This window comes from Carlito syrichta, unplaced genomic scaffold, assembly GCF_000164805.1.
Source record: "Carlito syrichta isolate Samal-C Ts95f unplaced genomic scaffold, Tarsius_syrichta-2.0.1 Scaffold305688, whole genome shotgun sequence".
Classification (NCBI taxonomy): domain Eukaryota; kingdom Metazoa; phylum Chordata; class Mammalia; order Primates; family Tarsiidae; genus Carlito; species Carlito syrichta.
The window spans coordinates 216,827-229,590 of NW_007249784.1; the positions used below are offsets into that span (position 1 = coordinate 216,827).

The following is a 12,764-nucleotide window of genomic DNA, read 5'->3' on the forward strand; positions in this document are numbered from 1 at the left end:
AAATCAAAATGAGCCAGGCATGGTAGCGCGCACCTGTAGTTCCAGCTACTTGGAAGGCTGAGGTGGAAGGATTGCCGGAGCCCAGTAGGTCGAGGCTGTGCTGGCAGGGAGAGGCCACTGCACTCCAATCTGGGTGACAGAGTGAGATGCCAACTCAAAAAAAAAAGAAAGAAAGGTAGGGCTACCTGGGCCTATAGGAGTGAAAAGCAATAAAATCCTCTCTGATAAAAAAATATGAACACATTTTAGCCTTCCCTTTCTGCAAAGGGACTAAAAGGGAAAATTCTTGAAGGGATTTATGTGAAACTCAGGCAGAATAAACTCACCAGAATAAAGAGTTCACTATTTGTGAAGTTGAGAAAGATGCAATTGGTTCCCAGTGCTTTCTTGAACTCTTTATGGACATTTTCATTGGAGCAGCTGCAGAGAAAAAGCAAAGTGCTCAGAAGGCAGAGTGTAGCACAGAATTTAGGGGAAAAAGAGCAGGGCGAAGAAAGTAAGAAAAAAGAAGGACCCCAGTTAAAGAACAGGGAAGGGGAAATGGAAGAGCTGAGAATCTACTCAGAGAAGGGCTCAAGAAAGCCAGGAGAACAAGAGAGAAAACTACAAGGTCAGAGTGAGGCCTGAGAGTAATAAGGCCAGAGATTAGGGATGTGAAGAGGACTCCCTACTTCCCCCATCCCTAATACTCACGCCTCTCTCAGATCCTCGGGCACAGCCATGGTAACCTTGAAGAAGCTGCCTTTGGTTGCAAGGGGATTGGGATTAACTGGCCGAAGTCGCTCCAGGGTGACAATCTCATTGTAGGTGGCATCACAAGCAGCATATTCAATAACATAGAACTGGCAGATGAAAAAAAAAAAGTTCTGGATGACCCAAGCACCTAACTCCTATCTTTCTATGAATAAAATAGTTGTTTCAGCAGTTCTCCAAAGGTCTTTGCAATCACTCACATCTCCCTTCATCATCCGCACCCGTGCCAGCCACCAGCCACAAGGTTCCTGTTCATTGGCTCGAGAATAGACCTGAAAAGAAGTTGAAAATAAGAAATCAAGACATCAAAAATATCAAGAATAGCTGGGCTTGGTGGCTCAGCCTGTGATCCCATGCCTTTGGGAGGCTGAGGTGAGTGGATTGCCTGAGCCCGCGGGTTTGAGACCTGCCTGGGCAGCAAGACCTCATCTCTACAATAAACCAAAAAATCAGCCGGGCGTGGTAGCGCATGCCTGTAATTCCGGCTACTTGGAAGGCTGAGGTGGAAGGATCGCCGGAGCCCAGCAGGTCAAGGCTGTGGTGGCCAGGAGCGGCCACTGCACTCCAGTCTGGGCGACAGAGTGAGACTCCAACTCAAAACAAACAAACAAACAAACAACAAAAAAAAATATCAAGAATGCCGGGCTCAGTGGCTCAGCCTGTAATCCCGCGCCTTTGGGAGGCTGAGGTGAGTGGACTGCCTGAGTCTGCGGGTTCAAGACCCGCCTGGGCAGCGAGACCTCATCTCTACAATAAATCAAAAAAATCAGCCGGGCGTCGTAGCGCATGCCTGTAATTCTGGTTACTCAGAAGGCTGAGGCGGAAGGATCACCGGAGCCCAGCAGGTCGAGGCTGCGGTGGCTGGGAGCGGCCACTGCACTCCAGTCTGGGCGACAGAGTGAGACTCCAACTCAAAAAAAAAAAAATTTCAAGAATGAAATAAGCATTAAGATACCTGGGATGCGCCGGGCTCAGTGGCTCAGCCTGTAATCCCTCGCCTTGGGAGGCTGAGGTGAGTGGATTGCCTGAGCCCGCAGGTTCGAGACCCGTCTGGGCAACTTGGTGAGAACTCATCTCTACAATAAATCAAAAATTAGCTGGGCATGGTAGCGCACGCCTGTAGTTCCAGTTACTTGGAAGGCTGAGGTGGAAGGATTGCTGGAGCCCAGCAGTCGAGGCTGCTCCAGTCTGGGCGGCAGAGTGAGACTCCAACTCAAAAAAAAAAAAAGATACCTGGGATGCATCCTAAACCAAGGATACAGGAAAACAGAGGAATAAGTGACTAAAAATCAGAGGTGTTGGGCATGGTGGCTCAAGCCTGTAATCCCAGCACTTTGGGAGGTGGAGGCGAGAGGATTACCTGAGCTCAGGGGTTCGAGACCAGCCTGAGCAACATGGCAAGACCTCATCTCTAGAATAAAAACATTAAAAAAATCAGCCAGGCATGGTGGTGCATGCCTGTGGTTTCAATTCCTTGGAAGCCGGAGGTGGAAGGATCACCTGAGCCCAGCAAGTCGAAGCTACAGTGGCCATTAGCATGCCAATACACTCTAGCCTAGATGACAGAGTGAGACTCCAACTCAAAAAAAAAAAAAAAAAAAAAATCAGAGGGCACTGGATTTTAGATGCTGTTACCACATATGGAAGAAAAGTGAATCCCCTGAAACTAGGCAGCTCCCTAAGAGTTTGGTTGATCACAACAGTGATGAAAAGAGAACAGTTGCATTTTATTGATCCATAGGCTACACGGCTGGATATGGTGGCTTGGTTCATAGTGGGAAAGAACATGAACCAACCAGAGAAGGATCTTAGAGGAGTGATGTTTAGAAAGAGTGGGCCTTTACCTCTACCTCATCCCCTTCTGTGATCTCCTTATTATAATCAGCTGGAGGTGGTAGCCGGACATCTCCAAAAGGAATCTGTCTTTCACTTTGCCAGCTGTAAGAGAAACAATGACATAAAAAAGCTATTCAGACTGATATGGTTACCCATTTCTTTAGGAAGTGGTTATTGTCTCAGCTATGTATGTCCACTTTTCCTGGTAATAAAGGCTAAACCCTAGGTTCTGCTCCACAGTGGTGTCTCTCTTTCTAGAATTTAAATAGTGGGTCAAATGCCCCCCACCCTCACCAAATTCTCAGCCCTTTTCTCTCCTGGGATCCATGTAAGTTGCCCACCCAAGCCCTCAGCTCTCCCCCACCTATTACATGCCTCATAGGACTCAGCCGCCCCCTCTTCTCCACTCTCCTTCTAGGACCTAGTATGCTGGATTCTCTATTCCCAAGGTCTTACTTGTTTTCAAAGAAGATGGTGACAGAGTCTTCATGGACATCCTTCACAAAGCCCTAGAATGGATTTTAGAACAAAGTATAAAAATATAAAATGACCCTTTACCACCACCTTAGCCATCAAGGGAACAAAGGCATTGGAAAGTCTTAAACTAGGTGGGGACACAAGCAGTCTAAAGACAGAGCCAGAAAGACTGTACTGGGAAAAGATGAATATGAATAGTGAGGTAGAGAGGAAGGAAATGCTATGGGCATGGAAAGAAATGTATGGGGCAAAATCCAGAAATAAGATGGGATGAGAGTTAAGTAGAAGGGCAAGTACCACCTGAATCAGAACAGCCTGGAAATTGGTGGTCTACTCAGGCTTCCACAGAGGACTCCCTGTCCGTCTGCACCTTCTTGTGCTAAGCAGCCTGCCAGAGTTCAATTAAAATACCAACAACATTCAGCAAAGCTAAGAATATCCCATGAGACAGTGTGAGGCTATCCTGGAACACCTAGAGGACATCAGGATCTGTCGAGAGAGAAGGGTCTAGCTCTCTAATACAGCAAGAGACCTGAGCAGACTTCGTGCCCTGATGCCTGGGTCCTAAGAGAATAATCTGAACAGCAGATAAATTTAAAATGGTAAACAATTTACAGAAGTAAAAACTAAGACTTATAGGATATCCAGCCGGGCTCAGTGGCTCAGCCTGTAATCCCACGCTTTAGGAGGCCGAGGTGAGTGAATTGCCTGAGCCCGCGGGTTCGAGACCCGCCTGGGCAACTTGGCGAGACCTCATCTCTACAATAAATCCAAAAAATTAGCCGGGCGTGGTAGTGCACGCCTGTAGTTCCGGCTACTTGAAAGGCTGAGGCAGAAGGATCGCCAGAGCCCAACAGGTCGAGGCTGCAGTGGCCGGAAGCATGCCACTGCACTCCAGTCTGGGCGACGGAGTGAGACTCCAACTCAAAAAAAAAAAAAAAAAAGGATATCCAATTTTTAAGTGCCAGAAAAATGAAACTGCTGAGATTTTGAAAAGTATAATAAAATCTATAGAAGTCCTCGATCTTGAGACCATGACAAGAAAGGAACAGCTGATCCATCCCGTTTTCTATGTCCTCACTAAGGAAGCCAAAGCAATGTGTTTAACCCTAGGCTCCCAATTTTTCTTTTCTTTTTTTTTTTTTTTTGAGTCAGAGTCTCACTCACTCCGTCACTCAGGCTGGAATGCACACTCACAGCAAATGCAACCTCAACCTGTTAGCTCAGGTGATCCTTCTGCCTCAGTCTTCCAAGTAGCTGGAACTACAGGCACGTGCCACCACAAACAGCTACTTTTTTTATTTTATTACGTGCCACCACAAACAGCTACTTTTTAAATTTTATTTTATTATTATTATTATTTTAGTTGAAGTCTCACTCTGTCACCCAGACTGGAATGCAGTGGCCGCTCCCGGCCACCACAGCCTCGACCTGCTGGGCTCCAGCAATCCTTCCACTCAGCCTTCCAAGTAGCTGGAACTACAGGCGCACACTACCACGCCTAGCTAATTTTTTTATTTATTGTAGATGAGGTCTCATCATGCTGCTCAGGCTGGTCTTGAACCCCTGAGCTCAGACAATCCTCTCACCTCTGCCTCCCGAAGTGCTGGGATTACAGGTCTTAGCCACCGTGCCCAGCCTTCCTCCCAATTTTTCTATCTTCTCTCCCTATCTTTCACATACTCACTGTTAGAGATTTCTAATTTTGATAAATTCCCACTTATGAATTTACTCTTTTTGAACTGTGCTTTTGGTTTCATCTAAGAAATCTTTGTCTAATCCAAGGAAGGTTTTCTCCTATGTCTTCTTGCAGATGTTTTATATAATAGTTTCATGTTTTACATTTGGGTCTAATGATGCTTTTTTTTTTTTTTTTTTTTTTGAGTTGGAGTCTCACTCTGTCACCCAGACTGGAGTGCAGTGGCCGCTCCCGGCCACCGCAGCCTCGACCTGCTGGGCTCCGGCGATCCTTCCGCCTCAGCCTTCCAAGTAGCTGGAACTACAGGCATGCGCTACCACAGCCGGATCATTTTTGACTTATTGTAGGGATGAGGTCTCACCAAGTTGCCCAGGCGGGTCTCGAACCTGTGGGATCAGGCAATTCACTCACCTCAGCCTCCCAAAGGCGCGAGATTACAGGCTGAGCCACCGAGCCCGGCTTGATGATGCATTTTGAGTTAAATTTTGTATATGGGGTGATGTATTGATCACTGTTCATTTACCTATAGACATCCAGTCAAATCATTTATAGAAAAGACTATCCCTTCTCTGTTGAACTGCCTTTTTGTTATTGTTAAAAACCAACAAGTACAAATTAATGTATAATGACAGAAAACAGATCAGTGGTTTGGTGGAAGACTTTTGGGAGTGACAAAAATGTTCATTACCTTGACTATGGTGATGGTTTCAAGGTTATATACATATGTCAAAAATAAAATTGCGCCGGGCTTGGTGGCTCAACCTGTAATCCCACGCCTTGGGAGGCTGAGGTGAGTGGACTGCCTGAGCTCGCAGGTTCGAGACCCGCCTGGGCAACTTGGTGAGACCTCATCTCTACAATAAATCAAAAAATCAACCAGGCATGGTAGCGCATGCCTGTAATTCTGGCTACTCAGAAGGCTGAGGTGGAAGGGTCGCCGGAGCCCAGTGCGTTAAGGCTGCAGTGGCCGGGAGCGTGCCACTGCACCCCAGTCTGGGCAACAAAGTGAGACTTCAACTCAAAAAACAAACTGAAATTGCACACTTTTTTGTTGTTGTTTGTGTTTTACTTTTTTTTTACCCAGTTTTTCGGGCTGGTCTTGAATCCGTAGGCTCAGGCAATCCTCTCACCTTGGCCTCCCAAAGTGCTGGGATTATAGGCGTGAGGTAGCACGTCTAGCACTTTGTTTTTGAGTTGAATTCTTATTCTGTTGCCCAGGTTGGAGTGCAGTGGCACACTCACGGCCACTGCAGCCTCAACCTGCTGGACTCAGGTGATCCTTCTGCCTCAGCCTTCCAAGTAGCTGGAACCATAGGCATGCACCACCACACTTGGCTAATTTTTTGATTTATTGTAGAGATGAGGGCTCGCCAAGTTACCCAGGCTGGTCTTGAAGCCCAAGGCTCTGGCAATCCTCTTGCCTCTGCCTCTCAAAGTGCTGGGATTACAGGCGTGAACCACTGCACCTGCCTAAATTATACACTTTCACTTTAAATTCGTTTACTTCATTGTATGTCAATTTCACCTCAATAAAGTTTTGTAAAAAAAATTAGACATTTCAAAAGGCTAATACACAAGAATCATTCCTGAGTTTTTCTGCTAAGGACAGAGGTTGAGCTTAGGAGGTAAAAAACCAATAATGTCCTGGAGGCTACTCAGCTCCTATCTCACAGAACAGGTCAGTCATAAACACTATACTGCTGTTTCCAGGCACAGTGGCTCACACCTGTGATTCTAGCACTTTGGGAAATGGAGGGGAGAGGACTGCCCGAGTCCAGGGGTTCGAGACCAGCCTGGGCAACACGGTGAGACCTTGTCTCTACAATAAAGCAAAAAATTAGCCAGGAGTTGTGGTGTGTGTCTGTAGTTCCAGCTACTTGGAAGGCTGAGGTGGAAGGATTGCCTAAATCCAGCAGGTCGAGTCTGTGGGTGGCCATGAACGTGCCACTGCACTCCAGTATGGGTGACAGAATGAGATTCCGATTCAAAAAAAAAAAAAAAAAATTACTGTTTCCTTGGGGTGGGAAAATCCAAACCCAAATTTCACTCCTAATACAAACCACCTTTCTCTTCTTTAAGGATATAATTATTATGAAGTCCCAGTTCTTCTTCTTCTTTTTTTTTAATTTTTGAGTTGGAGTCTCATTCCATCGTCCACACTCATGGCCACTGCAGCCTCAACCTGCTGGGCTCAGGCGATCCTTCCGCCTCAGCCTTCCAAGCAAGCTGGAACTACAGGCATGCACTACCACGCGCAGTTAATTTTTGATTTTACTGTAGAGACGAGGTCTCGCCAAGTTGCCCGGGCTGGTCTTGAACTCGCAGGCTCAGGCAATCCACTCGCCTTGGCCTCCCAAAGTGCTGGGATTACAGGTTGAGCCACCGAGCCCAGCCCCCCAGTTCTTTCTTAGAGCCTTACCTAAGACATTAATTAGTACTCCTGGAACTTCCTGGACTCTTTCTTACCCATGCTTTATTTTTCTCTGACATTCTTTTCCCTGGAATTTTTTTTTTTTTTTGAGTTGGAGTCTCACTCTGTCGCCAAGACTGGAGTGCAGTGGCTGCTCCCGGCTACCACAGCCTCAACCTGCTGAGCTCCAGCGATCCTTCTGCCTCAGCCTTCCAAGTAGCTGGAATTACAATGCGCTACCACGCCCAGCTGATTTTTTGATTTATTGTAGAGATGAGGTCTTGCTGCCCAGGTGGGTCTCGAACCCACGGGCTCAGGCAATCCACTCACCTCAGCTTCCCAAAGGCGCAGGATTACAAGCTGAGCCACCAAGCCCGGCTTCCCTGGAATTTTTTTCCCACTCTTCACTTGGATCTTTTTTCTTTCCTTCTTTCTTTTTGAGTCAGAGTCTCACTCTGTCGCCAAGGCTAGAGTGCAGTGGCACACTCACGGCCACCTCAGCTTCGACCTGCTGGGCTCAGGCAATACTTCCACCTCAGCCTTCCAAGTAGCTCGAACTATAGGCATGCACAGCTAATTTTTTGACTTATCGTAGAAATGAGGTCTTGCCATGTTGCCCAGGCTGGTCTCAAACTCATGGGCTCTGGCAATCCTCTTACCTCCACCACCCAAAGTGCTGGAATTACAGGCGTGAGCTACAGTGCCTGGCTTCTTCTTCTTCTTTTTTTTTTTAGTTGGAGTCTTACTCTGTCACCCAGGTTGGAATACAGTGGCACACTCATGGCCACCACAGCTTCGACCTGCTGGACTCATGCAATCCTTGTGCCTCAGTCTTTCAAGTAGCTAGGAACTATAGGCACGTGCTACCACACCTGGCTAATTTTTTTGATTTATTGTAGAGACGAGGTCTTGCCAAGTTGCCCGGGGCTGGTCTCGAACCCAAAGGCTCAGGCAATCCACTCACCTCAGCCTCCCAAAGAACTGGGATTACAGGCTGAGCCATTGAGCCTGGCCTTCTTTTTTTATGAACCTGACATTATAAACACATTCATTCAGATAATACTTACTGCACTATTCTCCACTCAAGTCTTCTGAGCCACTTTTACTCCTCACTATTTGCCTGAGTCCCTCTTCCCTTAGCTCCTACTCAAGTGTCCTCCCACAACCACTAATATTTCATCTCTTTCTTCTTTTTTTTTTTTTTTGAGTTGGAGTCTTACTCTGTCGCCCAGACTGGAGTGGAGTGGCCGCTCCTGGCCACCGCAGCCTTAGCCTGCTGGGCTCAGGTGATCCTTCCACCTCAGCCTTCCAAGTAGCTGGAACTACAGGGATGCACTAACACGCCCGGCTAATTTTTTGATTCATTGTGGAGATGAGGTCTCCCCAAGTTGGCTAGGTGGGTCTCAAACCTGCGGGCTCAGGCAATCCACTCACCTCAGCCTCCCAAAGCGTAGGATTACAGGCTGAGCCACCGAGCCCGGCCATCCCTTTCTTATTTTCCCCTTTATAAGGTTCTATCTGGATTTCTAAAAACATTTCAAACAGGTTTTTCAGCTGGCTTTAGCCAATTCTTTATCCAAAATGTCTATTCCAAGATTTAGAAGTAATTTATCGAGACAAAGTTACCAATTCTCAATATATTTTAGGGATGTGACAGAAGGAAGTAGAAAGGAGAGACAAGAGAACACTTACCTGCCTCTTCTCCAAGAGATTCATACTCCTAGATATACTTACTTATTCATAAGAGCTGTGTCTGTGACTATAATCCATTTCTACTCCACCAAGTCAGGGTTGGTTCTCAGTGTGAGTAGCAATTATTATTACCCTAACATGTCCAGCTATCATGACTTCCAAGGCAGAAGTGTGAAGCTCAGAACAGAGTCATCCCTCACATTGCTCAGCAATTCAACCAAATGTCACTCACCCTTATATCTCCAGAATCTTTTTCCCTTCAAACTAAGCTCTCTATCCAACTTCATATTTCAATCATGCCTCTGCTCTTTAATTCCACCCATTCACTCCATATTAATATTTTTCACTCTAGGGTACCAGTGGTGAAAAGTGAGCTCCAAGTTTCTGCTTGGTCAATGCTTACTGAAAAAATAAGCAGGTGAAGATAAGAGAAGGTGAGCGGAATCTGTTAGAAAGCCACCTAGATCCAGTAGATGACTTGATTCAGTGGTCACAGCAAAAAGCACAAAGCCAGCAGAGGAGAGCCCTAGGTTCCTGGGTACTTCCATTCCCTCAAATTAGAAGACATAAATTTAGCCCCTGCCCTTACCCTATCTTCTAGTCCTAGGCTCTCAAAAGAAAGTTCTAGGAAAAAAAGTAGGAAGAATCTGGGTAAAACCATGTGTTGAAGCTGAGGATGCCACATTAATTAAGAAAAGAATGAGAATTAGGATGTTCTGGCGAGGTCTGAAGAGTAGGATGATCATGCCCTGGAAGGTGAATAAATATTTCTTTTTTTTTTTTTTTGAGTTGGAGTCTCACTCCATCACTCAGACTGGAGTGCAGTGGCCACTCTCGGCCACCGCAGCCTCGACCTGCTGGGCTCCGGTGATCCTTCCGCCTCAGCCTTCCGAGTAGCTGAAATTACAGGTGCACACTACCACGCCCAGCTAATTTTTGATGTATTGTAGAGATGAGGTCTCGCTGCCCAGGCGGGTCTCGAACCCGCGGTCTCAGGCAATCCACTTACCTCAGCCTCCCAAAGGCGTGGGATTACAGGCTGAGCCACCGAGCCCAGCTGAATAAATATTTCATTTGGGAGAGTACTACTTAAAAAATACAATACTTTAGATCCTTCTGTAGTTTATAAGCGTGATGACTGGAGTTTCACACTCATGTGTGAGATGTGCCTCCCTCAAACCGCGTTATGACTCCCAACTAACGTGTAAAAGCAAAAAAGAATAACATTAAGTTCTAACATAAAAAGAAGGACTGCTGGGATAGCTACAGCATAACTTAGAACCCCAGTCTGTTATTTACCGTTCTACCCTGTAAGAAAACCAACAACAGGATGCAATTCTGAGAGAAGAAAAAGGGACCTTTACAAACATATAGTTCTAAAAGCAGTTTACACACTTTTTGACCCACACCAAAGTTTGCTGAGTCATGAATATTAAATCAGTAGCAAGGTCAGAATGGATAAGTATCTATATGGCACTGAGAGTTGAAGAAAGATTAGTCTAAATTTAGGGATTGCTTTTAACTGAGGCATGGGGCAGAAAATGCTAAAGGGGCCAGAATGCAAAATCCAAGTTCTACTCTCTGAATCAGAGCATTCTGTTCACCTTTCACTTATGTCTACCATTGCCATAGCCCACAGGAGAAAAGAAAAAGATTCAGAGAGACTTTCTGCTGGACACTTATATGTGGAACAGGAAATATGTCCCTTCCCAGTCATCTCAGTTAATTTGAACTGAATACCAATCTTTCTCAGCTGTGCATGGTTTTCATGCTTTCTAGAACAAAAGCAAACCTCTTATCTCTTGATCTTGGACTTAGTTTAAGAATCAATTTTCTTGGAACCCAGAATTTGGGGTGGTAAGACCCAGATAAAGGAAAAGATACTGAGGGAAATAGGGCTGATTTCTTACGAAGAGTATTTCAGCAAAAGAAATGCAAGTTTGGGAGAAAGAATATAAGAGACAAATGTGTTTTATCAAAAGCAGAAAGGAATTAGAGACTTTGTGCCAAAGAAAACAGAAATGCAATGGAGGCAGGCTAGAAGAAAAAGTCCCAAGAGTGAGAAAAATATGCAGAAAATGACAAAAGAGATCAGCTGGGAGCTTCCTTCAGCTAGACATGGAATAAGGTAGTTCCTGAGGATTACACAGGAATACAGAAATAGGAGGATAAAAAGCCAAAGACTTGAACTGAGAGGAGAAATTAAGATAAATATGGGTATCTACAGGCACCAGACATAAAGAAAACTGGCGAGGGACGGCAAAAATGGATAGGCATTCAGAATGGTTAAAATTACTACAATGAACTTATCAATTGAAGTAGAGGCAGAAATTACCCAAGGACAAACACAAGACCCTCTGTAGATACCGAAAAATGTGACTTCACAGGGAAGGAGTCAGGAAAAGTCATTTCCAAGGGCATGAGAAGGTAGAGAGGGCTACTGTGGGGGGAAGAGGTCTGAGGGGAACTGATGGAAAGGGGGCTCTACTCGCAAGTGATATGAGAAGGTATTTCTTCTTCAGCTCCTCAGGGTGAAATCAAATATAATGAAACAGAAATCAGGAATGTCTCTGGGACAATTCCAGGCATAAAATCCAAAAGAGGTTCAGAATAGCAACAGCCACACAAAGAAAAACTCTTGGGATGCAAGAAAGGTCCCTGTCTGGCTTAATCTAAATAGGAAAAAATGTCCTAGAAAATAGATTCAGAGCAGATAAAGAAGGTGGCAGTAAAAGGAGTTCCACGAAACCAAATCCTGAGTAAAGGGGGAGCTGAAATAAGCAAGGGTCTTTGAAAGATGATCTCCTCCTCCTCCCAAAAAAGGCTGTCAGATTCCTGAACTGGGAGAGTTGGCCAAAAGTCTTCTAGAAGTGGAAATCCTTAAGAAGATAAACAGAAGGGATCCTCCTCATGAGGTCCCCTTTGAGAAATTATGGATATGAAACTTACACTCAAGATGAAGCAACTACATGAATGATCTAAATGTATCTGAGGTCAAAGGGAGCTGATAAATACAAATCCAGCACTGGGTAGAGTAGTAGCAGACCTGCTGGTCTTGGGATAAAGAGGTGGTGGGATGAGAGATTTGTGAAAAGATGGCACCTTATGGCTGACTGGGAGGCAACTTGACCGACACAACCCAGAGTTCCTGAGGTCAAAGACGCCAAATGTCACAAATGGATTTTGATCATTTCTCCATAAGTAAGGAACAGGAATATAAGATGAAAGTGGGATGAGTGTTCCAGAGCCAGTAAGCAAAGGCATCTCTGAGGAAGATGAAAGGATCCAATATGGGACAGAGGGTCTTCCCAAGGGAGTCATGTGGAAGAAGAAAGAAGTCTCCATGTGCTTGGACGGTGGGGAAGATGTGATTGAGGTCTAAGGTATGTCTTCCACCAGGAAACAGGAAAAGTCCATTAGAAGCCGGGTAAAGGGGTCTCTCAGAGGGGTGGGAGCGCCAAGCCAAGCACAATAATGCCCTGAAGTTCCTCCTCTCTGAGACTGAGGAAAAAGCAGGTGCAGTAGAGGGGTCAAAATGAAGAGGAACAGGGTTAACTCACTCCCTGCGGTCTCCCCAGGAGGGCTGCGGGTGGGAGCATGGTCTAAGGTTCTAAGGGTCAGGACTTCTCTCCAGAAGCTCGATCCCGCCCCGCTCTTCCCTGCCGCGGCTGGGGGAGGGGGCGAAAGGCGGGTGTCCCCGGTCGGCGCGCCGCCTCACCTTGTAGAAGGCCCCGTTGGAGCCGCGCACCTCGACGGGCAGTCCCGGCTCCACATCCCCCCCAGAGGCCAGGCCGCCCATGGCGCCGCCGCCACCTCCGACTCCCCCGGCGGCGGCTGCAGCAGCAGTCTGAGTGCGGGCCGGGCCAGGCCCCCGGCGTCTCCCCGGAGGAGGAGCCG

The 12,764-nt window shown here is 46.3% G+C and overlaps 2 protein-coding genes across 3 annotated transcripts in view; one reads left to right on the forward strand and one right to left on the reverse strand.

Moving 5' to 3' along the window:
* Positions 1 to 12,764, reverse strand: part of FXR2 (FMR1 autosomal homolog 2) — a 22,690-nt gene extending 9,926 nt beyond the window's left edge. Inside the window, exons 1-6 of the mRNA XM_008062340.2 lie at positions 12,586 to 12,764; positions 3,046 to 3,098; positions 2,598 to 2,691; positions 954 to 1,025; positions 694 to 842; positions 327 to 420 (exon numbers count right to left, since the gene is read on the reverse strand). Coding sequence (XP_008060531.1) covers positions 327 to 420; positions 694 to 842; positions 954 to 1,025; positions 2,598 to 2,691; positions 3,046 to 3,098; positions 12,586 to 12,666 — 543 coding nt within the window. The 5' untranslated portion in view covers positions 12,667 to 12,764. The remainder of the gene's footprint in view (positions 1 to 326; positions 421 to 693; positions 843 to 953; positions 1,026 to 2,597; positions 2,692 to 3,045; positions 3,099 to 12,585) is intronic.
* The window catches only part of SHBG (sex hormone binding globulin), a 13,403-nt gene continuing 12,841 nt past the window's right edge, over positions 12,203 to 12,764 (forward strand). For both annotated transcript variants that reach the window (XM_008062336.1, XM_021714618.1), the window contains exon 1: positions 12,203 to 12,250. The gene's annotated coding sequence lies outside the window, so the exon portion shown is untranslated. The remainder of the gene's footprint in view (positions 12,251 to 12,764) is intronic.